Source organism: Haemorhous mexicanus, chromosome 33 (assembly GCF_027477595.1).
Source record: "Haemorhous mexicanus isolate bHaeMex1 chromosome 33, bHaeMex1.pri, whole genome shotgun sequence".
In the NCBI taxonomy this organism is placed as follows: Eukaryota; Metazoa; Chordata; class Aves; order Passeriformes; family Fringillidae; genus Haemorhous; species Haemorhous mexicanus.
In genome coordinates, this window is record NC_082373.1 from 479743 (window position 1) to 506645 (window position 26903).

Here is a 26903-nt window from a genome sequence, read left to right on the forward strand (position 1 = left end):
CACAGCCTAGACAGGACAGACCCCCCCCCCCCCGAGCACCCCTAGGAGGGACAGACACCCCCCTCGAGCACTCCAGGATGGGGCAGACCCCCACCACAGCTCCCTGGACGGGACAGACCACCTCCTCGAGCACTCCTGACCCTGCAGACCCCCACCCCATCCCAGACGGGACAGACCCCCCCCTCTCGAGCACCCCTAGGAGGGACAGACACCCCCCTCGAGCACCCCAAGATGGGGCAGACCCCCGCCCCCTTTGAGCACCCCCCGACCCTGCAGACCCCCACCACACCCTAGACTGGACAGACACCCCCCTCGAGCACTCCAGGATGGGGCAGACCCCCACCACAGCTCCCTGGACGGGACAGACCACCTCCTCGAGCACTCCTGACCCTGCAGACCCCCACCCCATCCCAGACGGGACAGACCCCCCCTCTCGAGCACCCCTAGGAGGGACAGACACCCCCCTCGAGCACCCCAAGATGGGGCAGACCCCCGCCCCCTTTGAGCACCCCCCGACCCTGCAGACCCCCACCACACCCTGGACTGGACAGACCCCCCCCTCGAGCACTCCAGGATCGGGCAGACCCCCACCACAGCTCCCTGGACGGGACAGACCCCCCCTCTCGAGCACCCCTAGGAGGGACAGACCCCCCCCTTGAGCACTCCACGATGCGGCAGACCCCCACCACACCCTAGAGGGGACAGACCCCCCCCCCCCGACCACCCCCCAACCCTCCCGCTCCCACGGGCACCGGGAACGCTCCCATCCCCCCCAATGGGTGCAGCAGGGCGGCTCCCACCCCTCCCATCCCTCCGGGGGTCCCGGGGGTCCCTGGGGGTCCCTGAGCCCCCCGGCCCCGGCAGGGTTAACAGCCCCAGCGTGCAGGAATGCGATGTCAGGGCTGGATTAGCCCCCCCCAGGCCGCAGCCGAGCTGTGTGTGGCACAATCCATCAGCCGCAGGCACAGCCCCCGGCGTGGGGGGCCGGGGGGGCTCGGGGGGGGCTGGGGGGGGCTCGGGGAGGGGGCTCGGGGGGGCTCGGGGCGGGGGGAGCCGCGCTGCTGTCAGCGCCAGGGTGAACACACGTGTTTTGTGCGTGGCTGCCTGCGGGAGAGGGGATTTGGGGTTAGAGGGAGGGGTTTGGGGGGGTGAGGGCAGGGTGGGGATGGTGGGGGCGTGGGAGGAGAGAAATCCAGAATTGAGGGGTGGTGGGAGCAGAGACACGCCAAAAATCGAGGGGTGGTGGGAGCACAGAGACCACAAAACTGATGGAGGTGGGAGCAGAGACACCCCAAAAGTGATGGGGTGGTGGGAACAGAGAAATCCAAACATCGAGGGCTGATGGGAGTAGAGGAACCCAAAACTGAGGCAGGTGAGAACAGAGACACCCCAAAAGTGAGGTTTGGTGGGAGCAGAGACACCCCAGAATCGATGGAGGTGGGAGCAGAGACACCCCAGAAGTGAGGTTTGGTGGGAGCAGAGACACCCCAGAATCGAGGGGTGGTGGGAGCAGAGACCCCCCCAAAAGTGATGGAGGTGGAGCCGGGGTGGTGGGAAGGAGGGAGGGAAGAAGCTGCAGCCCCTGGGAAGGCCGGGACACACGGATGTCTGTCTGTCTGTCTGTCCGTGTGCACAGCGTGGGGAGCTTCAACACCTGGTGGGGGGTGGGGGGGCTCGGTCACCCCAAATCCTCCCTCAGGGAGGAGCGAGGGACAGACAGAGCAGAGAGAAAAGACAGACAGAGGGACGGGTGGGGTGGTGGGACAGGGTCACACCCCAGGAGACCCCCGGGCCCCCTTTTATCAGGAGAGTCGGGGTCTGCACTGGGTGAACCCCAAAAGCCCCAAACCCACCCAACCCCGACCCTAAACCCCGCTGGGAGCCGATGCTCGCTGGTGCCGGCGACACTCCGGGGCGACCACGGCGACAAATCCCAGCTGCCAGCCAGGCCAGGGCTCTGCCAGGGTCCCTCCCACCCTCCCTGGAGCAGCGCAGAGCTGGAGATCCCCCATGGAACAAACACATTTTGAGCCCCAGGAGCTCAGCCTGGGCTGGGAACTCCTTCCTCCCCTGACCCCACATCTTTCTGGGCTCAGCCTGCAGCAGAAGGGATGTGTGGAACCCCCTCCCACCCCGTGCTGTCCCCGACCTCCCCCGCATGGTTAGGCCGGGCTTTAGGACCGGCCCAGCCCCTCGGCGTGGGGCAGCTCAGCTAATCTGGGCAGGAGCGCGGCTCCACAAAGAGCATCGCTTCAGGTTCAGGGGGTCTGAAAGGGGACGACTCAGGGTCATGATCCCGTGCTGGTGGGGGCTGCCAAGCTCGTTCCAAGGTGGTCCCTGGCCTGGAAAAGCTGAGGAAAGGAAGAATCAGCTTCATGTTGGGGACAGGGGATGTTTGTGCTGGTGCGGAGGGAAAGGAGCAGACACAGCACTGCCAGGACAGACACAACACTGCCAGGACAGACCTGGGACACCCCAGACTCCATCCTGGGGGTGTCTGTGCTGCTCTGGAGGGAGAGGAGCAGACACAGAACTGCCAGGACACACTTGGGACATCCCACACTCCATCCTCCCTCTCCCAGCCCTGTCACACATCCTCATCCCCCACCCAATCCCTAAATTCTTCTCTGCCATTTGCAGCACTCCCAGGGAAGATCAGAAATCCCTCCCCAGCTCAGCCACCCCTCCAGGTGTCCCCCAACACCCCAGTGCCACATCTCAGGGGGCAAAACCCTCCAGCCCTGCCTCCCACGTGCACCCACACCCACCCGGGGCCGTGCTCTGACACGTCTCTGGACGTGTTCACACACGTGTGCTCGGAGGAGGAGAGGCAGGCAGCTGGTCCTGCACATCCAGGGCAGGGATAACCCAGGAGGGGAGCTTGGAAAAAAGGGATTCCCAGCCCTGCAGCACAGCAGAGCTGCTCAGGAAGCCGTGGCAGGGCAGGCAGGGCTGGGGGGAGCTCCATAGGTGGTCCCCAGGCAGGCGGGAGACCCTCGGTGCACGTTGTTTGCTTTGGCCCCCAGCACGTGCTACCCCCCAAAATCGCTCCCCTAAAGCCACATCCCCGGCCCTGGCTGGGTGGGGGCAAGGTTTTGGGGTGGAGGTGAGGGGGGCACACACATGGCAGCAGCTGCTGGAAGGAATTTTTATGCTTCCCCCTCTTCCTCCTCGCCGGCGCTGGAGGGAAGCAACAACATGGAACATGTGGGACCCATAAAAGCCCAGCTCTGAGTCACTCATGGCTGTGGGAGCCCCTGGCAGGCACCACTCCCTCCTGTGGCATCAAGAATGGTCCCCATCCCAGCTGGGCAGGCTGGGGACATCCTGAGGGATGGAAGGTTAGGTGTGACAAGCAGCAAAATCCATCCTCTCACTGCAGTCAGGGGCCTGACACTGACTGTGGGGTTGTCCTACCCCACAACTCCATCCTGCAGGAGCAGGAGGATGTGCAGGACACTCAGCCTGTTCCTACACCAAAATCCCATACTGAAGGATTCCCTCAAGGATGGGAGCAGGGGGATGTGCAGGACACTGAGCCTGTTCCTACCCGAGAACCTCATCCTGCAGGAGCAGGGGAATGAGCCTGACACTGAGCCTGACACTGAGCCTGTTCCTACCTCATCCTGCAGGATTCCCCCAAGGATGGGAGCAGGGGGATGAGCCTGACACTGAACCTGTTCCTACCCCACAGCCCCATCCTGCAGGAGCAGGGGAATGAGCCTGACACTGAGCCTGACACTGAGCCTGTTCCTACCCCCTCATGCCCTCAAGTGGCATCAAGAATGGTCCTCATCCCAGCTGGGCAGGCTGGGGACATCTTGGACATCCTGAGGGATGGAAGGTCAGATGTGAGAAGCAGCAAAATCCATCCTCTCACTGCAGTCAGGGGCCTGACACCAAGACTGTTCCTACCTCATCCTGCAGGATTCCCCCAAGGATGGGAGCAGGGGGATGAGCTTGACACTGAGCCTGATCCTACCCCACAGCCCCATCCTGCAGGATTCCCCCAAGGATGGGAGCAGGGGGATGTGCAGGATATCGAGCCTGTTCCTACCCCAGAACTCCATCCTACATGAGCAGGGGGATAAGCTTGACACCGAGTCTGACTCTGAGCCTGTTCCTACCCCTCATCCCCTCCTGTGGCATCAAGAATCATCCCCATCTCACCTGGGCAGGCTGGGGACATCCTGAGGGATCGAAGGTTAGATGTGAGAAGCAGCAAAATCCATCCTCTCACTGCAGTCAGGGGCCTGACACTGAGCCTGCTCCTACCTCATCCTGCAGGATTCCCCCAAGGATGGGAGCAGGGGGATGAGCCTGACACTGAGCCTGTTCCTACCCCACAGGGCCTCCTGTGGCATCAGAAATCATCCCCATCCCAGCTGGGCAGGCTGGGGACATCCTGGACATCCTGAGGGATCAAAGGTTAGAGGTGACAAACAGCAAAATCCATCCTCTCACTGCAGTCAGGCGCCTGACACTGTTCCTACCCCCCAGCCCCATCCTGCAGGAGCAGGGGGATGAGTCTGACACCGAGCCTGTTCCTTCCCCATCCTGCAGGATTCCCCTGAGGATGGGAGCAGGGGGATATGCAGGATATCAAGCCTGTTCCTACCCCAGAACTCCATCCTGCACCAGCAGGGGGATGTGCCAGACACTGAGCCTGTTCCTACCCCTCATCCCCTCTTGTGGCATCAAAAATCATCCCCATCCCAGCTGGTCAGGCTGGGGACATCCTGAGGGATGGAAGGTCAGATGTGAGAAGCAGCAAAATCCATCCTCTCACTGCAGTCAGGGGCCTGACACTGAGCCTGTTCCTACCTCATCCTGCAGGATTCCCCCAAGGATGGGAGCAGGGGGATGAGCCTGACACTGAGCCTGATCCTACCCCACAGCCCCATCCTGCAGGAGCAGGGGGATGAGCCTGACTCTGAGCCTGACACCGAGCCTGTTCCTTCCCCATCCTGCAGGATTCCCCTGAGGATGGGAGCAGGAGGATGAGTCTGACACGGAGCCTGTTCCTTCCCCATCCTGCAGGATTCCCCGAGGATGGGAGCAGGAGGATGAGTCTGACACGGAGCCTGTTCCTTCCCCATCCTGCAGGATTCCCTGAACATGGGAGCAGGAGGATGTGCAGGACCCAGAAGGGGCTCTGGCACCCACTGGAGGATGGGATGCACAACAGGGATCCCATTAATCTGTGGGATTACCTTTGGTACGGAGCACCCTTGGGGATTTAGGGACTTTATTGGGGCAGGAGACCCCTCTGCCTGCTGAGAGGTGGAGGTGGGAGTGTCCTCAGGCTGTTCCCAAAATCCCCAGCCATGATTTGCCTGCTGGGATACATCTGTCTCTCTTGTTCCTTGGCTGGAGACTTGCTCTGTCCCCACACATCAACTCCATCCCCTCCAGGATGTCCTCTGCCACCCCAGGGCCACCAGCCTGAGCTCTGCTTCCATAAATCCTGGCCAGGAGTTGGTCAGTGGGGTCCTAACACCTGGAAACATCCCTCCAACCTCACCCTGGATGCAGCAGAGCTGAAACCTGGCTCTGTTTTGTGACTTGTTCCCACTCTGAGGCAGCTCCTTCATTTCATTTCATTTCATTTTATTTTATCAGCTGGTCACCTCGCCTTGTCCTGCAGCTTCCCAAGGGTTTGGATGTGCCATAAGGATTGGGGTGAGCTCTCTGTGCCCTGTGGGAACCCTCAGTCTCATGATGGACCAGGCTGTCCAACCCCTGGCCCTGAACAGGGGACAACAAAAATCCCACCTGGATTTTTGTTGGGATCCCACAAAATCCAAAAATTCTGCCTGGGAGTGGCATCCAAACACTTCCTGAAGTGTGCACAGGTGCACTGGATGAAGGGCAGGGTGTCCCCAACAGTGTCCCAGGTGTCCCCAACATTATCCCAGGAGCACTGGGTGAAGGGCAGGGTGTCCCCAAGAGCATCTCAAGTGCCATGGATGAAGGGCAGGATGTCCCCAACATTATCCAAGGTGCACTGGGTGAAGGACAGGATGTCCCCAAGAGTGTCCCAGGAGCACTGGATGTCCCCAGCATTATCCCAGGAGCACTGGGTGAAGGGCAGGGTGTCCCCAACATTACCCCAGGTGCACTGGGTGAAGGACAGGATGTCCCCAAGAGTGTCCCAGGAGCACAGGATGTCCCCAACATTATCCCAGGAGCACTGGGTGAAGGGCAGGGTGTCCCCAACATTATCCCAGGTGCACTGGGTGAAGGGCCCTCATTTCTTCCACCCACCTGGCCTTGGAACCATGGAGTCATCAAGGTTGGAAAAGCCCTCCAAGATTGTCAAATCCAATCCAAACCCAGCGTTGACACGGCAGCCATCAACCAATGTCCCCAAGTGCCACATCCACATGAGTTTTGAACGATTCCAGGGATGGGCAATCCCCCACTGCCTGAGGCAGCTGTGCCAGTGCCCGATCACCCTCCCAGTGAAGGAATTTCCCCTAATGTCCGATCTAAACCTGCCGTGCTGCAGCTTCCCAGGTTCTGGAGAGCGAGGCGCGGGTCCCACCCGGAGCCTGAGCTCCCCGCCCGCCTCTCCCCAGCCTGTCCCGCCCGGCCGGCGCGTCACAAGGTGTCCGTGCTGACTCACTCCGGGATGGAAACTTCTCTACTTCAGGGAGATCCTCGCAGCTCAGCCAGCTCCAGCACGGAGTTTATTCCACCACCTCCCACCACACCACCCTGGGGGCCCGGAGAGGCTCGGCTCCCAACCTGCCCTCGATTTGGTGATGGAAAAGGCCCTGGAGAATGGGGGAGATGAGGATTCCCCCCGAGCAACCAGACCCTGTCCCGCACGGAGGCAGCCTCTGCTTCAGCTGGACGCAGCAGGAAAACTGGAAAGCTTTCCTAGGTCTGAATTTCTGAAGAAACTTCATCCAGCTGCTTCCTCCTCCCTTCCCCCAAAACTCAGTGCCCACCCGCATCCATCAGCTCAGGTTTGGCACAGGCAGGAGAGCAGGAGGAAACTGCTGGAATCGGGGTGTTCGACAGCATCTGCCAGGTCCCCAAATCATTTCCAGAGCCGGGAGCAGGACCCCAGCTGTGGCTGGAGTATCCACGAGTTTCCCGGTCCCCAAACACAGCATTGGAATGCCACAGCCATTCCTCAGCCGCCTTCTCTCTGTCCTCACCATCCTCCCAGGAGAGGCTGCAGCCCTCGGGCTGCCAGAGCCGCGCTGGGTGTCCCCCAAATTCCACAGGAATCGCTCAGCTCCGTCCTGCCCATCCTCTCCATCGCCGTCCTCTCGGGACAGGCGCAGCCCCCGCGCCGTCACCGCAGCGCCGAGTGCCATCACACGGCCTGGCAGGACATCAGGGGGCTGCGAGCACCCATTATCGCCGTGCCAACCCCCCGGAGCCGTGCCAAGGCCCCGGGAACGGCGGGTGCTGCCGGTGGGCTCCATCCGGCCGCTCCGGCCCTGCGGCCACCCCCGTGCCCTGCCACAGCTCCAGGCCCACGAGGCGGCTGCTGGAGCACTGCGAGCACCGCGGCCGGGGGCATCCGAGGCTCAGGGTGGGCCAGGGGCCGGCAGGGTGGGTGGCACAGCTGGCACAGCCCCCCGGGACAGTCCTGCGGCTGCTGCGTCACCGCGGCCGGGACAGCAACTTTCACTCGGTTGCTGCTCCCAGTTCAACATCCCCAGTCCGGGCAGAGCCGGCAGCACCCAGTAACACCCAGTAACACCAGTAACACCCAGTAACACCCAGCAGCCCCCAGTAGCACTCAGCAGTCCTCAGAGCCCCCCAGCTCCGAACCAGCCTCTCCCTCCGGCGAGCTGCGAGCGGCTCCCCGGGCCCGGCGCGGCCGTCCCAGCCCACCCACACACCGAGCCCATCTCCCACCCACCGGGCGCTCAAAGCGCGGCGGGAGCGTGCGGACGTGGGCGGGAGCACGAGGGGACGTGACGGGGCACGCGTGGGGCTGATCCCCTCTGCCCGCCCCGCGTGGCCGGGCCCCCCACGCCGGCAGCCCCGGTGGAAGTGCCGGTCCCCCCGCGGAGCCCACGGGACGGCCCGCAGAGGGATCGGCGCCATCCCGGGAGCGAGGATCCCGCGGCCCGGACCCGCCCGACGGCTCCTACCTCCGGGGGGGCTCCGAGCGGCCCCGGGCGGGCCGGCGGCTCCGTGGGCTCCGTGTCCCCCGTTCCCCCGGTGGCGTTGGCGGCGGTTCGCTCTGGGAGAGAAGCGGCACATCCAGGGGGGACGGCGGCGGCCGGGATGGGGCGGGACGGGACGGGACAGGACGGCGCCCCCCGCACTCCCCCGGCCCGCCCCGGGCGCCCGGAGTAAGTTACCGGAGCGCCGCGGGGGCGGCGGATCCCGGCGGGTCCCGCTCCGCCAACTGCGGCGGCGGCGGCGGCGCCGATCGCGCTCGGGACGGAGACCCCGGCCGGGAGCGGCGGCCCCGAAAACCCGGGCTGGATCCGGGACACGCACGGCCCCGCGCCCGCGCGCGCCGGTCCCCGCTGGTCTCCGACCGGCAGAACCCCACGCGTGTCCGCGGGACGAGCAGCGGGTCCCGCACGCTCTTACCCACGCGTGTCCCGCCCGCACACGGGGCCCCACACGCGGGCAGAAGTGGGTACACGCGTGGCCGCCCGCACACGCGGGGTTCAAGCAGTGGGAGCGTGCGTGGGGGACCCCTGTGAGCACACAGCGGTGCCCACTCGCGTCAGGGATCACGCGTGAAAGTCTACGCACCCGCACGGTGCACACGCGTGTATGAGCGTGGGCGCAACCCACACGGGGAACACAGCCCACGCGCTCGTGGGGGTGACATCCTCCAGCCCACGCACAGGAGGCAAAGGCCACGGGCACGCAGGGGGGCACGGCTACCAGCCCACTCACACGTGGTGGGCACAGCCCTCACACACAGGGACACGCGGGGGACACAGCCAGCACCCCACGCACACGCAGGGCATCCAGGACACGCACGCGGGGGGCACAGCCCACCCACAAGCGGGTCGCAGCCTCCAGCCCACGTACACGCGGGTGCCACAGCCGGTTTACACGCACAAGCAGGGGACACGGCCCGCACAAAAACACGCGCGGGTGGCAGAGCCCACGAACACGCGGGGAGAAGGCCCCGCAGCCCACGGACACGCCCGGGCAGGAGGCACAGCAGGGGAGACAGCAAGGATGCCACACACACTCAAAGGAGGAAAACCGCGCACCCGCCGGGTGGCACTGCCACACCCACGCGGAGGGACACAGCCCACGCACACGCGGGGTCACCCTCCCACCCTCTAACCCTAACCCCGACCCGGTTATAAAAGAATTTATAATTTATAAAAGTGATAAATATTTTTCTGAAATAAACATGGCCCGTTCTGTTCTGCACACGCACACGCGGGGAACGCACAGCCACGCACCCGGGGAGGGGGGGGAATCACCCCCTGCAGCCCACGCACGCTCGTGGGACCCCTCCCACAGCCCGGGGGTCGCGGCCGGTGCCGGGCGAGGGTCGGGGCCGGACCGGGGGAGCGCAAGGGAGGACAGCGACCCCTGGTGGCGGCGGGAGGCGCTCCCCGCGCCGGTGCCGCTCGCGCCGCCCGTGACGGCGACGAGCCCCGCGCCGGTACCTCCCGTGACAGCGGCGAGCCCCGGCGGCGGCGTGACCGGGGAGAGCCCCGGGGGTGGAGAGCCCCGGGGGCGGAGGGGCCGTGACCGCTGCGATCCCGGAGCTGCTTACCGGGATTGCCCCGCCGGGAGCTCTGGTGTCCCCGGCATTAGCCTGTCCCCCGGTGTCCTCCCATGTCCCCGGTTTCACGGTGTCACCGCTCCGGGACCCCCAGGGCGGAGGAGCAGCACGGGGACCGCAATGAGAGGAGCTCAGGAGCGCTCAGCTCGCAGCCGTGGCCTGCAGAATGCATTCCCTGCCTCAGTTTCCCTCCCCACTGGCCCCATCTGAGATCAGCTCCCTCCCTGCCGCCCCCTCACCACAGCGGGGGTGAGGAGGGGTCTCTGCTCCCCGGGGAGCCCCTGCACGCAGGGGAGGTGACAACACCTGCAGGGTCAACCCCTTCCTCGGGCAGGAGGGGGGAACAACCAGGGCGATCCTGGGGTGCCCTCAGACTCTGCCATGGCCCCAGCCAGGTGAGGGGTGGGCACAGGTGAGGGGGTGGTGCAGGTGAGGGGATGGTGGTGCAGGTGAGGGGTGGCACAGGTGAGGGGGTGGTGCAGGTGAGGGGGGGTGCAGGTGAGGGGATGGAGCTGGTGAGGGGGGTGCAGGTGAGGCACTGCCTCCATCCCCGTTTTGTAACGGCCATAAGCGGCTCAGCAGCTTTACCCCTGGCATGAGTGTGACCCTGGCTAAGCTGCTTGGGGTGCGGGGACTTGCCCCGAGCCCACCCCCCCTCACTTCACGGAACCATCTGCATGGTGAGCCTGTCCCAGGTCCCTCCTGCCACCAGCTCCCAGCCCCTGAGTGTGACCAACACCTGGGCAGCCCCTCGGAGCAGCTGCCGACCACCACACCCCCACCCAAGGAATAATCCCCCTCTCCTGTTTGGGAAAGTCAAAGCAGCTCAGAGCAGCCCCAGCTGATCCCCCAGATGAGGGATTTGCCGAGCTGCCAGCACGGCCAGCTCAGCACCTCGGGCTGGGGGCAGCGTGTCAGTGTGTCAGTGAGTCAGCACATCGTGCACACGCGGGTGGGCACGGCGGCACACTCACAGCCACGGGCAAAACAAAGGAAAACTTCCTTCCTTGGTGACAAAAACCACATTTCTGCCGTCTCCGTGGGGTGCTGCACGTGGCTGGATGAGTTCTGGGTTTGGGAGGGGAGCAGGCTGGTTCTACAGACACCCCCCCCCACACGTCCCTGGAGGTTCAGCTCCAGGTGTGCAGGGCAGCACGTGCCCCCAGGACACAGACAGGAGGCTCAGGTGCGGTGGCTTTTACCCTGCAGGGATATTTTGGGAGCACGGTGGTGGCTGCAGTGCCCCCGGTGTCAGGGGGATGCCCGCTGCCCTGGCTGATGAAAGCTGCCCTTTGCTCTCTGGGAAATCAAGGAGGTTTGTCCCCAGATAAAAGAGCCCCAAAGTGAGCTTTGAGCGGCTGCTTGCGCAACGGGGACCTGGCTCAGCCTGTGGGATCTCAGAGGGATGAGCAGGGGGCATTGCCTCCTGCTCCCAGAGCATCCCACCCCAAATCCTGCAGGAGACCCCCCCCATCACCCACCAGAGCTTCTGGCTGTGATGGGGCTGAGACTGGGGTCACTGGGGGTGTTCAGGGGATTGGGGAGGTGGGACATGGTCAGGGGAATCCCACCTCAAATCCTGCAGGACATTCCCCATCACCCACCAGAGCTTCTGGCTGTGACAGGGTCACTGGGGGGTGTTCAGGGGGATTGGGGAGGTGGGACATGGTCAGGAGCATCCCATCCCAAATCCTGCAGGAGACCCCCCAATTACCCACCACAGCTTCTGTCTGAGACTGGGGTCACTGGGGGGTGTTTAGGGGATTGGGGAGGTGGGACATGGTCAGGAGCATCCCACCACAAATCCTGCAGGAGACCCCCCAATTACCCACTACAGCTTCTGTCTGAGACTGGGGTCACTGGGGGGTGTTCAGGGGGACCAGGGAGGTGGGACATGGTCAGGAGCATCCCACCCCAAATCCTGCAGGACATTCCTCATTGCCCACCAGAGCTTCTGGCTGAGACTGGGGTCTCTCTGGCTGAGACTGGGGTCTCTGGGAGGTGTTTAGGGGACTGGGGAGGTGGGACATGGTCAGGAACATCCCACCCCAAATCCTGCAGGACATTCCCCATCACCCACCAGAGCGTCTGGCTGAGACTGGGGTCTCTCTGGCTGAAACTGGGGTCACTGGGGGGTGTTCAGGGGGATTGGGGAGGTGGGACATGGTCACAGGCATCCCACCCCAAATCCTGCAGGGCATTCCCCATCACCCACCAGAGCTTCTATCTGCGACCGGGGTCTCTGTCTGTGATGGGGTCTCTCTGGCTGAGACTGGGGTCAGGTCACTGGGGGGTGTTCAGGGGGATTAGGGGGGTGGGACATGGTCAGGGGCTTTGCAGTAGGGCCCAAGATTTGGGAGTGGGCTGTGAAATCCCCCCCTGGAGGCAGAGTGACCAGAGGTCCATTCGAGATTGCTCCAGGTGGAATTCAGCACCTCCCCGTTGGGTGATGCCTCCCAGCACCTGCCCTGCTGGGACACGGCTTTGATGCTTTCTCCCACTGCAGACCACCCCTCTCCAGCCCCCAGGGATGTGGTACCTGGTTCCCAGCTCCTGTTTGATTCCTGGGAAGCAAATTCTTGCCCATTTGAAGGCAGGACCTTGTGAGCACACCCTCAAGCCCCACAGCTCCCAGAGTGGCAGTGCCACACAGCTTATGTGCCATCCCAGCCCCGGTGCTGAGGGATCTGGGTCCTTCTGGCCAAGCAGGACCTTCTCCTTCACCTCATCCGTGCAGGTGGTCCCAGGAAAAATCAGCCAGAGCCTGGATCTTGCATTTCCACCCGTTTATTTGGGAAGCTGCACCAAAATGTTGTAATAAATTAAAGCAGGGGCCATGGGGGTGCGTGAGGAAGGGGAAGGCAGAGTGGGATCTTCAGCAGAGAGGATGGAGCACCAGGGAGTCCCAACAGCTGCAGGGAAGTAGGGATAGCTGCAAAACCAGTGGCACAACCCAAATCTGTACCTTGGGTGTGGTCTTGAAGGCAAAGTTTGGGCCAGACCTCCCCTTGTGGAGGCACCAGGCTGGAGGAGACCTGGCTGGGGGAGGAAAGCACAAACCCAGGGAAAGGGGAAGCACAAAGGACCTGGAAGCTTGGTCCTCACAGCTCCGTGCCCTCCAGGGATCAGAGAACTTTGTCCTATCACTGCTGGTTTGGGGTTCTTGATGAAGTCATGCTCTTCATCCTCCTCTCCCAGGCCTGTTCTTTGTGCCCCATTGTGTGTGTCCCCAAAACCAGGCCTGAGGTGGATGCAGGAAGGTTTGTTCCAGAAGGGAAATGAGCAGGACTGCCTTGTCCTGCAGGCTGCCACGTGGAGGAAGCAGCTCCGTTTCTGCCTCTCACTCTGTCCCCAAGGAAGCCACGTCCCAACCCCTCATGGGACACTGAACGTGAACCAAGCGGGGAATATGAGCACCAGGAATGTGGGATCAGCTTGGGAACAGTGCAGGCAGGGATGTCCAGAGCCACCAACACCCACAGCCCAGCCTCGGGCACTCTGATGTGGCCTTGGCTCTGTCCCACATGTCCCCAAAGCCCCCTGCTCCCCCTGACGAGACCCTCTCCCTCCCAACCTCTCCAAAGGGATCCACCGAGGGCTGACTCCACCTCACGGAGCTCTCCAGCTCCCTCCCCCTCCACCAGCAGGACAGTCCTGGAGAAGGGGGGTCCCACCACAGCTCCCCCAGCCCTAACTACAGCCACAAGCATCAACAATCATGTCGGGAATGTCAGTCTTGACGATATTGCTGTTGCGATCGAAGTAGAGCACGGAGAGCGGGCGGCGCCGCGTGGGCACGCAGCAGGAATGCCCCGAGGCTTGCACGTTGTTGGCTTTGACGAGGTTGAAGACGGCTGTGTGGAAGGAAGAGGCCATGCCAGGGCTGCCTGCCACGTGCAGAGGGCACTGGCCCACGCAGTAATTTATCTGGTAGCCCTCGGGCTTGATGATCCAGTCGTTCCAACCAATGTCGCGGAAATCCACGTAGAAATCCTTGCGGCAGCAGAGGTTGGAGTTCTGGCTGCAGCGGAGGCTGCGCTTGGCCACGCGGTGTTCGGGCTCCCTCACCTTCACCTTGGCCACGAGGAAGGGCTGGTGGGACCAGCTGGCGTTGAGCTGTGCCGTGACATCGCTGCCATCCCCGCGGCTCTCCAGCTCCAGCCGCAGGGTCCGGCTCTGCCCGGAGAAGAAGCTCTGCAGCGCCGGCAGGAGGGGGAAGGAGCGCCAGCCGCTGCCCGTCGTGCTCAGCTGCCTCTCCCCCAGCAGCGTGCGGTTGCCCCCCGCCCCAGCCCCGGCTTCGGCGGCCAGGAAGATCCTCAGGGTGAGGCTGGCGCGGGGCACTCGCAGGTAGAGCCAAAGCTGAGCCTGCAGGATGCGAACGTCCTGGTCCTGAGCCTGGCTGAACTGGAATTGCAGCCCCAAACTGGAGGGAGATGCGAGATCTGAGGGGAGAAAGGGATGAGGAGGTGAGCGCTTAGGGATGCTCCCCGGCCATCCAGCGAGTCAGGACTTCCAGCTTTGTCTGTCCTCCACCCTTCCCTGCGCCCCAGCCTCAGGCAGAAGGGGTGCAGAGGGGGAGCCTGCTCTCACCCGGCCCTTCTTCTCGCGGGGTGAGGCTGGAAAGAGCTTCCAGCACCCCAAATTAATCCTGCAGCTGCCAACTCAAGAGTCCCAGGCACCCGGGGACCCTCATGTTTTGGGGGACAAAACAAAGGTCCCGACAAGAGGAGCAGGAGAGGGACCACCTCCCCCTCCCGGGATGTCACCGATGCGCGACGGGTGCGGTGACTCCCGAGTCATGCACAACCCGCGGGACTCCCGGTCCCCGGGGGTCCCCAGGGCGCAAGACACGGACCCCGCACCCCGGGGCTCACCGGGCTCCCCCGCGTCCCGTCGGGGACCGCGCACCCACCTGTCTCCGCGAAACTGATGATCTCATAGCTCTGCTCTTCCTCCTCCTCCTCCTCCCGGGGAACTCCGGGGCTCCGGCGGGCGCCTCCCGCCTGCAGCCGCCGCAGGGCGCGGGCCACGGCGGCGCGGGGCACGGCGTGGGCGAGCCGCGGGCGATCGCGGAGCCGCAGCTTTTCCAGCAGCTGCTTCTTGGCCACCTCCTCCAGCAGCCACCGCTCCGCGCCCGCCGGGCACGACGGGCACCGGGGCTCGGCCGCCGCGCACAGAACCACGGCCAGCAGCAGCCACGGGCCCGAGCCACGCGGAGCCATCCGCGCCCACCGGACGGCACGGGATGAGCACGGGCAGCGGCGCTGACGGGGCGGGACCGTCACCGGCACTCGAGGGAGCGGCACGGACCGCACGGGAGCGGCGTGACGGGACCGCGTGGATGGGACGGGAGGGGCACCGGGAGCAGCGCCCACGGGACGGGAGCGGCACCGGGAGCGGTGCGGCGCGGCCTGCTTTGGGCACCTGCGGCCGGGGGCGGTCCCGCCGCCCCCCCGCCCCCCGCCATTGGCCGCCGCACCTGCCTGTCCCGTCCCTTCGGGGATTACCGGGATTAGCACCCCACCCCCGCCTCCCCGCGGGGGGGGGGGCTGTGAGCAGCCCCCCATCCTCGCCCGTTCCCGGTCCTCGCCAACCAGCGGGGCACGGCGGGAGCAGTCCCACGGGACACCGAGCACCGGTACCCACGTGGGCTGAACACGAGGGAGGGGTGCGGGGTCGTACGGGGGGTGTGTGCACCCAGCAGAGGTGCAGAGCTGTGGGCGAGGGGCTCTTCCTGCAGGGCACCCTGGCATCTGCCCACGGGGAAGAGAAACCCCTGCCAGCCCCACAAAGGGCAGCGGGATCCTCCAAAACCTTCAGGTAGTGAGGGCTGAGGCAAATCCTGGCCAGCAGAGGCAGCCGGAGGGATCCCGGCTCGGCTGCCCATCCCTGGATGCCGCAGAGCTGCCCCCAGCCTGAGCACTGCCCCTCGGGCACCCTCGAGCCATCCTGGCAGGGACAGTCCCGCTGGGTGCTGACAGAGGACCCAGCAAGGATCAGGGGACTGTCACATCTCTGGGCTTTTGTCACTCCCAGCAGCTTTTGGGGGTCTGAGCCCACCCCTCGAACCACCTGGGACAGAGCTGGGAAGGACCAGTGAGTGCATGCACCGTGTTCCCTCCTCCTCACAAAATAAAAAAGGGGATTTGTGTGTCCTGAGGGCTCAGGAGGTGGCAGCCAGTGTCACATCAAGCTGAAGATGTCTCTCAGACTCTTTGGAGAGGGATGTGCGGGCTGAGGCAGGGCAGGGGCTGGCAGAAACCTGACAAAAGTGATGCAAGATGCCACCACGGTGTCGGGGGATTGGCAGAGCCCCCAGCTGGAGCAGGGAAGCCAGGGAACTTGAAGCCCTGCCAGGCCAGTGCTCCGGCATGTCCTGTGCCCACAGCGCCGTGCACCGGCTCCAAGGTCTTGACCACACGGAGCCCCTGGCCCTGGGCAAGCCAGAGGTGCCATGTAAACAGAGTCTGGGAAAAAGCACCCACCGGAGGTGATGCAACCTCAGAGCAAGGGGCAAAGGGCTCAGCTGGCTGGCAGCTCCCAGAATAGCCCCGGAATGTCAACAGAGAGGAGCCAGGGGGCACAGGCTGGCCCGGGAGCACAGATCCCACAGGGCCTGGGAGCCCTGGCTGCAGGCAGGAGAGGGATGGGGCAGGTGGCACCTCCAGCCAGGCACAGGGCACACGTGCTCAAGGCTCTCTCGACATGGAGAGAGACTTCTTAAAGCAGCTGGAGTGACAGGAGCAGGGGTGATGTCTGCCCACAGACAGAGGCTGGAGTTGGGTGGGATAAGGGGAAGCAGTTCCTCACTGTGAGGTTGGTGAGGCACAGACAGAGGTTGCTCAGAGAAGCCTCCCCATCCCTGAAGTGTTCAAGGCCACGCTGGACAGGGCTTGGAGCAACCTGGGGTGGTGGAAGGTGTCCTTGCCCATGGCAGGGGGGGAACTGGAATGGCTTTAAGGTCCCTTCCAACCCAAACCATCCTGGATTCTATGGTGCACACTCACACATGTTCAGGCCCCCTCAAATATCTGGACACCTGCTCCATGTTGGACAGGCTCCTTGTGCCCCACACACACATTCCCTGCTGTGCTGTATTCCTCCATCTCTGCCAGCTCCCAGAGCCAGGGTTGGGGCTGTGGCACAGCAGGAAACAGGAGACAAAATGTGGGAAAACAGAAGAGGCATCTCCAGAACACCCACCCTCCATTCCAGGCTGTGAGGTGGGTCTGCCCAAAGAACCTGCCCGGATCTCTCTGCATGGGGCAGCACCCCATGAACCCTCAGAGCACCTCCAGCTTAGTAAGAACATCTGTGCTGCATTCCCCCATCCCTGCCAGCCCCCAGAGCCAAGGCTGGGGCCGTGGCACAGCAGGAAACACAGTCTGGAAAAATGGATGAGGCACTCTCCAGAACAGCCACCCTGGCTGCGAGCAGGGTCTCCCCAAAGGGATTAACCCTGTTGGACCTGCCTGAATCCCTCTGCATGGGGCAGCACCCCATGAACCCCCAGAGCACCTCCAGCTTGGTAAGAGCATCTGTGCTGCATTGCTCCATCGCTGCCAGCTCCCAGAGCCAGGGATGGGGCTGTGGCACAGCAGGAAACAGGAGACACAATGTGGGAAAACAGTTGAGAACTCTCTCATCTCTCAGATAAACACTCTCCAGAACAGCCACCCTGGCTCTGAGCGGGGTCTCCCCAAAGGGATTAACCCTGCTGAACCTGCCTGGATCCCTCTGCGTGGGGCAGCACCCCACAGCACCTCCAGCTTGGTAAGAGCATCCCATCCCCAGCTGTGCTGCATTCCCCCATCCCTGCCAGCCCCCAGAGCCAGGGTTGGGGCTGTGGCACAGCAGAAACAGGAGACAAAGTGTGACAGAAGAGGCATCTCCAGAACAGCCACCCTGGCTGCGAGCAGGGTCTCCCCAAAGGGATTAACCCTGTTGGACCTGCCTGGATGCCTCTGTGTGGGGCAGCACCCCATGAGCCCCCAGAGCACCTCCAGCTTGGTAAGAGCATCCCATGGCAGCCCCTCTGAGCTCGTGCCCCCCGGCACGCTCCGGCCCCTGGATCTGGGGCAGGGGTGAGCGCGGAGCTCTTGCACCCATTGCATAACTGTGTTGTTGATTAAGCGGTTCCCAGAAAGCAAAGCCCAGGCACTGACCTGACCAAAATACCCCCCAAGGTCCCCCTGGGCCTGGCACCAGGTGCACACATGGCTCCTGGGGCCTCTGACCCCGTGGCCGTTGGGGCGAATGTGGCACCTGGTGACCTGACCTGGAGGTGACAACGGCCGGGCCAAGCCAGGACCCCCCAAGAGTTTGTGCAGCAGCACCTGAGCGTGGCTCATGGAATTAATCATGGAATCATGGAATAAATTAGAAAAACCTGCATCATTGAGCCCAGCCATTCACCCAGCACAGCCAAGGCCACCACTAAACCACGTCCCCAGCTGCCACATCCAGATATTTTTGAACATTTCCAGGGATGGTGACTCCACCACTGCCCTGGGCAACCCATTCCAGGCTTGGCCACTCTTTCCATGGTGAGAATTTCCTTAATCCCCAATCTAAACCTCTCCTGAAGCAGCTTGAGGCTGTTTCCTCTGGCTCTGTTGTTTCCTTGGGGAAGAGCACCAGTCCCCACAGTGGTGGCACTGGCTGGGAATGGGCCATGGGACTGGGAATTAAACATTAACTCTTTTCAAGGCAAGGGAAGAGACTGTTAGAAATTCCCACCCCTCCTGGGAGCTGGAGCTGCCCAGGGGGCACTTGGCACAGTGTGCTTGGACCTTTGCTTCGGGGGCTGTTGATTCTGGCAAAGGCTCCTTCCAGCACCTCTGTCCCCTCCTGGAGTGGAGACCAAGGGGACATCGTGTCTGTCCCCATCTGTCACATCTGGATTGATTCCATGGATGCCACGTCCCCATGGCACTGCTGTGGCACTGCTGGGGGCTGCAGGGTGGGCTCCCCACTGGCCTCACTGGTCCCATCAGGACAATCTCCCAGCCCTGGGCCTGAGCCGCCCCTCCCAAAGCCCCCTGGGAGATCAGGGGACACCAGCAGAGCACGGAGCCATGGCAGGGAGGAAGGATCACTCTTCCCTGACTGCACCCTCCTCATCCTCCATGGGAAGAGCCACTTTGGAATTCCTGAGCCGTGCTGGGGTGAGGAAGGGTTCGGGTGCCTCTTTCCTATGGGAGTGGGACAAACCTCAGCTCAGCATCTCAGGGCTGTGCTGCTTGAGCTGAGGGGTCTCTAGGGCCGCAGGACCAGCCAAGGGCTCTCCTGTCCCTTCCCCGTGTGCCCACAGCTGCTGCATCCCAGGAAGCTTGGCACTGGCTCCAGGGAAGTTGTTTGTTCAATAAATATAGACAGTGAAACGAGGCGTTGGAAAAAGAAGGGATAAAACAAACACCAAACCCTCTCTGGGTTTGCGCAAGCGGCCTTGGATCCCAGACGGGATCGATCCCTGAGCCTTCCTCCCTTCCCCTGGGACACCTGGATCCGGGGAGGTGGGGGTCCCTGCTCCAGCAGGGAAGGTGGGAGGATGTGTGACAAGCTGTCACACACTTGTGGCCCTTCCACCCCTTCCCTGGTGTCACCAATCGTCCAGGACAGCCCACCCCTGCTCCAGCAGGACTGCTGGGAGGATGTGTGACAAACTGCCACATGCTTGCGGCCATTCCATCCCTTCCATCCCTTCCCCTGTGTCACCAGTCCTGCTCCAGGTGGGCTGTTGGAGGATGTGTGACAAGTTGTCACACACCTGTGGCCCTTCCATCTCTTCCATCCTTCTCCAGTGTCACCAGCCCTCCAGGACAACTCATCCCTGCTCCAGGTGAGCTGGTGGGAGGATGTGTGACAAGCTGTCACGCACCTGTGGCCCTTCCATCCCTTCCCCAGTGTCACCAGCCCTCCAGGACAACCCATCCCTGCTCCAGGTGGGCTGGTGGGAGGGTGTGAGAGAAGCTGTCACATGTTTGTGTCCCTTCCGTCCCTTCCCCAGTGTCACCAGCCCTCCAGGACAGCCCACCCCTGCTCCAGCAGGGCAGGTGGAGGATGTGTGACAAGCTGCTTGTGTCCCTTCCATCCCTTCTCCAGTGTCACCAATCCTCCAGAACAGCCCACCCCTGCTCCAGCAGGGCTGCTGGGAGGATGTGTGACAAACTGCCACATGTTTGTGTCCCTTCCATCCCTTCCATCCCTTCCCCAGTGTCACCAGCCCTCCAGGACAGCCCACCCCTGCTCCAGCAGGGCAGGTGGAGGATGTGTGACAAACTGCCACAAGTTTGTGTCCCTTCCATCCCTTCCATCCCTTCCCCAGTGTCACCAGCCCTCCAGGACAGCCCACCCCTGCTCCAGCTGGGCTGCTCATGGCTGGTGGCTCGCTGCTCCTGGAGCAGGGGCAGGATGAGCAGCTGGATGGGGAGAAGGTCTGAGAGTTCCTCCTCACTCTTCTGGGCCTCTCCCCACCTGGATCAGCTCTGTCCCAGCCTCTGGGGTCAGTTGTCAACCCTTGGAGCTGCAGGACTGAGGTGACCTGGCAGGGGACGTGGGGGTCCCCATTCTGTTGGGGCCCCATGGGAGCACCTGCTGCAGGGTGTGTGCACCTGGCCAAGCACTGCCACCTGCTCCTGGCTCCTCTTGGGACAATCTGCATCCTGCCCTGGCTCCAGCAGAGCTGCTCATGGCTCATCATCCTGGAGTGGCAGTGGATGCAAAGCTGGCTGGGGAGAGGCTCTGACACCATCTCCTCCCTCTGCTGACCCTCTCCCCACCTGGATCAGCCATCACTGGTTGTCAACACGTGCAGGGTGGACCCTAAAGCTGAAGTCACCCCTCGGGTGTCACCCCAGCACTCCCTGCCTCCCAAATACCCCACCCCAGCACCTTTCCCCTGTCAGAATTCAGGACATCCCTCTGGCTGTCCTGGATTGCCAGGACCCCTGCCAGGGGGCTCAGAGATGCTGGCACAGAGCCCAAGACCCCTGTGCCTTTGGTTGTGACCCATGGAAAAAGTTACCAACCTTAGATGAGGATCTGCAAGCCACCAAAGTCTGAGTAGAATAATAATTAGTTTGTCACGGGGTGAAAAAATAGATTTTTTGGGGTTTTTAGAATGGGGGCTCAGAGGGCTAGATGGAGGAATCTGGGTGTGTCCAGCCTTTCTCCTTCTTCTTCTTGGCCTCCATCTTCTGAGTGATGGTGGCACTTTTGGGTTGGTTTAGAGTGGAAGCTCACTGTCTAACAGAGGTGATAGGGATTGGGAAGTTATTGTAAATAAAGTACACATAGTTTTTATATAAAAAGATAACACCACCCTGAGGGCCTCAGAGTACCTCTGTCTGTCCTGCTGAACGGACCTCAGCTGGACAGGAGAAAAAATTTTAGAGATAAGAAACAATACATCCTTGAGAATGAGACCAGAAGAGCTCTGACTCCTTCTTCAATCGCTGGGCTGGGAAAAGAGACTTTCTGACACACCTCGGGTCCCTCTGAGCAGCAGAAGCCCCGAGACCTCCCCTCTTTTCCAGCCCTGGCACACAGGGGACACGTGGGGAGGGGTGGAGAAACCCGAACCCGGTTACGTAATGGGGCAGAGGTGTCGGAGCCGCCCTTTGTCCCCTGCTCTCACGGCCCTGACATGTCCCACTTCGCTGTCACCACGCTGGCAAGGGGCACAGGGCCAGGGATGAGCCCAGGGGATGCTCTGCAGTGGAGGAACTGGGGGCTGGGGGGGATTCTGGGTGCTGAAGCTGCCCCTAAATCCGTCCACTTCAAAAGGAAAAGGAATTTCTCAGTTCTGTCCTGGTTTGGGACAGGGATGGCCAAATTCAGGGGCTTTTGGTGGAATGGGGGATTTGGCTCAAGCAAATTCCTGGTGGGAATTACAGACCACTTGTGTCCAGGGGGGTCCCACGCTACACCCTGGATCTGGCTGGGATGAATTTGGGGTTCTGCCCCCCTGGGAAAGGCAGCATGGGGGGCTTTGGGAGCAGTGGGGACAGGCCCGGTCCCACTGCCCGGGTCTGCAATGCCAGAATGGGTCTGTCCTGTGCCACCCCAGGGCTGCCCGTGCCAGGAGCACTGGAAGATGTGCCAGTGAGTGACAGGGCACAGACGTGCACACACCACTGGGAGCCTTTATTGAACACCAGCAGCTGGGGTGCTGGATAGGGAGACTGGGATGGATTTCCCTTTCCTCTCCCTGCTCAGCCTGGTGCCCACCTAGGTGGGGCCACGGGGGTGACCCCTGCCCTCTGTCCTGGCCAGCCCCAGCAGCCCAGGGTGGCCACTGGTGGGTCCTGGGCTGGTGTAGCAGCACCCAGGGCACACCAGGACCTTGGGCTGGGATGGCAGAGGGGAGCAGGGCTTCTTCTGCTGTGGGCTCTGCAGCAGGAGAAGCCCATCAGTCTATCAGTCTGTCAGTCCATCAGTCCCTCAGTCCATCAGTCTGTCAGTCCGTCAGTCCCTCAGTCCCTCAGTCCATCAGTCTGTCAGTCCGTCAGTCCCTCAGTCCCTCAGTCCCTCAGTCCATCAGTCTGTCAGTCCGTCAGTCCCTCAGTCCATCAGTCTGTCAGTCCGTCAGTCCCTCAGTCCCTCAGTCCATCAGTCTGTCAGTCCGTCAGTCCCTCAGTCCCTCAGTCCCTCAGTCTGTCAGTCTATCAGTCCATCAGTCCGTCAGTCCGTCAGTCCCTCAGTCCCTCAGTCCATCAGTCCGTCAGTCCGTCAGTCCCTCAGTCCCTCAGTCCATCAGTCTGTCAGTCCGTCAGTCCCTCAGTCCATCAGTCTGTCAGTCCATCAGTCCATCAGTCCATCCGTCAGTCAGTCCGTCAGTCCCTCAGCCCCTCAGTCCATCAGTCAGTCCATCCGTCAGTCAGTCCGTCAGTCCATCAGTCTGTCAGTCCATCAGTCAGTCCGTCAGTCTGTCAGTCCCTCAGTCCCTCAGTCCATCAGTCAGTCAGTCCGTCCGTCAGTCCATCAGTCTGTCAGTCCATCAGTCAATCCGTCAGTCCGTCAGTCCATCAGTCAGTCCATCAGTCTGTCAGTCCGTCAGTCCATCAGTCTGTCAGTCCATCAGTCGTCCGTCAGTCTGTCAGTCCCTCAGTCGGTCAGTCCATCAGTCAGTCCGTCAGTCTGTCAGTCCCTCAGTCCATCAGTCAGTCCATCAGGACTCCATCAGGAGCCGGTCTGAGGGGCTGTGACAGGAGCCCACGGACAGATCCGAGGGGGGAAAGGGCCGTGTGGGAAATGAGAGAGGAGGGGATTCGCACACTCGGCACCACCCGCGGGAGGAGAAACCCCCCCGGCCGAGCTCCTCCCTCCCAGCCGGGAAGAGGCGGCCCCGTCCCGCCGCGTCCCGCCCTCCCACCCTCTCCGGCAGCGCTCAGGTGCAGCCGCAGGAGTCCACGATCATGTCGGGGATGTCGGTCTTGACGATGTTGCTGTCGCGATCGTAGTAGAGCAGGGAGAGGGGCCGGCGCTGGGTGGGAACGCAGCAGGAATCCACGGCCGCCGCCGCGCTCGCCGCCTTGATGCGGTTGAGGACGGCGGTGTGGAAGGAGGCGGCGAGGCCGGGAATGCCGGCCATGTGCAGCGGGCACAGCCCCGAGCAGTAATTCATGTGGTACCCCTCGGGCTGGATGATCCAATCCTCCCAGCCGATCTCCTTGAAATCCACAAAGAATTCCTGGCGGCAGCACATCCTCGAGTCCGCGCCGCAATCGACGCCGCGCCGGCGGACGCGGTGAGGGGTCCTGGCCTGGGCTCGGGCCACCACAAATGGCCAGTGGGAATCGCTGGGGTGGGGTGGCAGAGGGGACCCCCAGCCCTCCGGCACCTCCAGCTGCACCGTGAGCCGTGGGGTGTCCTGGGTGAAGAGGCTCTGCACGGCTGCTCCGACGTCCAGCGTGGTCCAGCCGGGTCTCTGCACCTCCAGCCGCGTCTCGCCGGTCACCGTCAGGTTTGGTCCCGCTGGGTCTGGCTGCAGGAGCCTGACGGTGACACGCTGTGCCCCGCCGCCAGGGGATGCCCAGAACAGGTACAGGGTGGCCTGCTGGATGTCACTGCTTCTGGCCACCTCCTGGGAGAAGCGGAAATGCAGGTGGACGCTGTGGGAAGTGGAGGACCCTGCGCAGAAGCAAGAGGAGAGTCAGGAGTGAAGAGGGGACTGATCCTGTCCCACCCCTGTGGTGGTGGGAGGGTCCCCAGGACCAGCTGAGAGATGAGAAATGACTCCAGGTTCTCAGAAGGCTGATTTATTATTTTGTGATATGATATGATATGATTATATTGCATTATATTATTATATTATATTATATTACACCATATCATTTCATATCATATTATATGAAGATTATATACTAAAACTATACTAAAGAAAGAGAAAGGAGACATCAAAGTCTAGACAAGAATGACAATAAAAACCTGTGACTGACCAGAGAGTCTGACACAGCTGGACTGGGATTGGCCATTAATTAAAAACAATTCACACGCTGGGTGAACAATTCTCCAAATCACATTCCAGAGGAGCAAAACATGGAGCAGCTGAGGCTTCTCATCCTGCCAGGAGAAGAAATCCTGGCGAGGGGATTTTTCATGAAACACCACAGTGACACACCCCTGCCGTGGCAGGGACACCTTTTACTACTCGAGGTTGCTCCAAGCCTCCTCCAGCCTGGCCTTGGACACTTCCAAGGATGGGGCAACTTCTCTGGACAACTCCCTTACAGGGAGGAGTTTTTTCCCAAAATCCCATCTAAATCTCCTCTTTTCCAAAGTGAAGCCATCCCCCCTTGTCCTGGCACTCCAGACCCTTGTCCAGGATCCCTCTCCAGCTCTCCTGGAGCCCATGGAGGTACTGAAAGGGGCTCTGAGTGTGTTTTGGGGAGTTTTCTCCTCCCAGAAGCAGCAGATTCCAGAGTGAAATGAGGCCCCCGCTGCTCCGGGTGGGATGTGGAGGCACAGTGAGCCGTGCAGCTCCAACCACATGCTATGAGCTGACAGAAAATCGAGGCTAAAAATTTCGGAAAATGTGGCCATGTGACCCCTTCACCTCCAGCGCAAGGGGGAGGGTTCAGCCCAAGCGGGACACAGGTGACACGATAGAGCAGCACGTCTGCCACCCTGCCAGCCCTGCTGTTCCATCTGGGCAGCTTCGGGAGCTCTCTCACCTCCCAGCAGCAGCGTTCCCGCATCCCGCTGCACGTCCCGGCTCTGCCCTGCACCTCCCTCCTCCCTTCCCTCCTTCCCCCGGTGCCCCCCACCCGCAGGACGCGGATCCGCACTCACCTGACTCAGCGAAACTCAGCATCTCGTACTCCTGCAGCCCCGTCCCGCGGCCGTCCCGGGGCATCCCGGGGGTGGCGGTGCCGTCTCGGGGCATCCCGGGGGTGGCGGCCCCGTCCCGGAGCATCCCGGGGGTGGCGGCCCCGTCCCGCAGCATCGTGCGGAGCGCGGTGAGCAGCGAGCCCCGGGACGGCGGCTGCGGCACGCTGGGCCTGCCCGGTAACCGGAGCTTGGCCAGGATGCTCCGCTTGGCCAGAGCCAGGAGCGCGTCCCGCTGAGCCCCGGGGGCCAGCGCGGCCACCCCGCAGGCCGGGCACCACTCGCCCTTGGCAGCGGCCATCCGTGCGAGGCTCAGGAGAAGGAGAGCCACGGTGAGCGACATCGAGGTGACAGCGGGGGACTCCCGGCAGCGTCCGAGCAGCAGAACGGGAGAGGCAGCGGCAGCGCCGGGAGCAGGGAGAGGAGCAGGGGGTAGAACTGGACTGACGGGGCGAGGATGGGCTCGTTCTCCTGACGTGGCCACAAATATTGGCTGATCCCGGGCGAGATAAACGCCCCCGAGCTCCGCCGGAGCCGCCCGGGCAGAGCGGAGCGGCCGCTCCGGTTAAGGTGGAGCCGGGCCGACGGTGCTGCTGCTGCCCGGGGGGAACATCGGTGCCACCCCGGTGTCACCCCGGTGTCACTTCGGTCCCATCCCGGCCCGGTGCACGGGCAGAGACCTGGTGGGGTTTCCCGGGAACACCGGGGGGATTCTGGATGGGGGATCCCCGAGGGTTTGGAGGGATCTCTGGAGGTCGGGGATGCTCAGAGAAGGGGGATTTTGGGGCGGTCGAGGGGTCTTTGGAGATATCTGGAGATGGGAGATCCCGACCAGTGGGGGATACTCAGAGGAAGGGAATTCCAGGGGGGTGGGGGTTCCCTGGGGGATGAGGGACCCTTGTGGATAGGGGATCCATGGGGCGATGAGGGATCCCTGGGAATGAGGGGTGTCCAGAGATGTGGGGTTCCCGGGGATGGGGAATCCATGGGGAATTTGGGATCCCCGGGGAAATGTGGGATCCCTGGGAAATTGGGAGCCACTGGGGACATGTGGGACCCCTGGGGAATTTGGGATCCCCGGGAGCTGTGGGGTCCCTGTGAATTTGGGATCCTCGGGGATTTGTGGGACCCCCAGGGACATGTGTGATCCCTGGTGAATTCGGGACCCCCGCGGACGGAGGACCTCGGGCCATCCGGGACCCCCGAAGGGGCGGAGCCGAACTCCTGCACGCGAGGAGGGCGGAGCCACACGTTATGGGCGGAGCCTGGCCATAACCCCGCCCAGTATCCCGCCCCTCTCCACCAAAGGCGCCCCCGTCTCTCCCTCCGCGCCGCCAGGGGGCGCCCCACCCCCTTCCCGCCATCCCCGGCGCGTAGCGTCCCTCCGGTTGCCACAGCAACGCGGGCGCGCGGGCGCAGGATGATGACGCAGCGCGCACGGCGCGTTGACGCAGCGCGCACGCCGCGGGGGAGGGGCCGCCTCCTCTTTCCCTTTTTTTTTTTCCCCGTTTCTTTCCCGTTTTTCCCCGTTCCGGTTACCCTCCCCTCCCCCTCCCTCCCCATCCCCATCCTGCCCATCCCGCAGGGCTGGCCCAGGCTCGGCCCGGCCCGGGGTGGCGGCGGCGGCCCCGCGGCGCAGGGCCCGGCCCGGCGCGGCCCGGTCCCGGTAAGTGCGGCGGGGGCGGCGGGGGGAGCGGGGCTGGGGGTAACGGGGCGATCGCGGGGCACCGGGCACGGCGGGGACCCTCCCGCGGGGTGCCCGCTCCTTCCGCCGCGGGGGTGGTTCCCGGCCCGGGGCTGCTGCCGGCGATGGTTCCCGGCGATGGTTCCCGGG

General features: G+C 62.9%; 3 protein-coding genes across 5 annotated transcripts in view; 1 reads left to right on the top strand and 2 right to left on the bottom strand.

The window, feature by feature from the left end:
- Positions 1–12510: 12510 nt before the first annotated feature.
- On the bottom strand, positions 12511–15150 carry LOC132340706 (inhibin beta C chain-like). Its single transcript, XM_059871765.1, has 2 exons — positions 14652–15150; positions 12511–14181 (listed from the first exon to the last, which is right to left on the bottom strand). The coding sequence occupies exons 1-2, from the start codon at positions 14959–14961 to the stop codon at positions 13430–13432; spliced, it is 1062 nt and encodes a 353-aa protein (XP_059727748.1). The 5' UTR covers positions 14962–15150; the 3' UTR covers positions 12511–13429.
- A 7949-nt stretch (positions 15151–23099) lies between these two features.
- LOC132340704 (inhibin beta C chain-like) lies at positions 23100–26627 on the bottom strand. Its single transcript, XM_059871763.1, has 2 exons — positions 25034–26627; positions 23100–23872 (listed from the first exon to the last, which is right to left on the bottom strand). The coding sequence occupies exons 1-2, from the start codon at positions 25410–25412 to the stop codon at positions 23130–23132; spliced, it is 1122 nt and encodes a 373-aa protein (XP_059727746.1). The 5' UTR covers positions 25413–26627; the 3' UTR covers positions 23100–23129.
- Positions 26628–26656: 29 nt separating this feature from the next.
- Positions 26657–26903, top strand: part of R3HDM2 (R3H domain containing 2) — a 64359-nt gene continuing 64112 nt past the window's right edge. For 2 of the 3 annotated variants that reach the window (XM_059871735.1, XM_059871736.1), the window contains exon 1: positions 26658–26735. The gene's annotated coding sequence lies outside the window, so the exon portion shown is untranslated. Of the gene's footprint in view, positions 26736–26903 lie in introns of all 3 variants that reach the window. The other variant, XM_059871737.1, reaches the window with a different exon arrangement.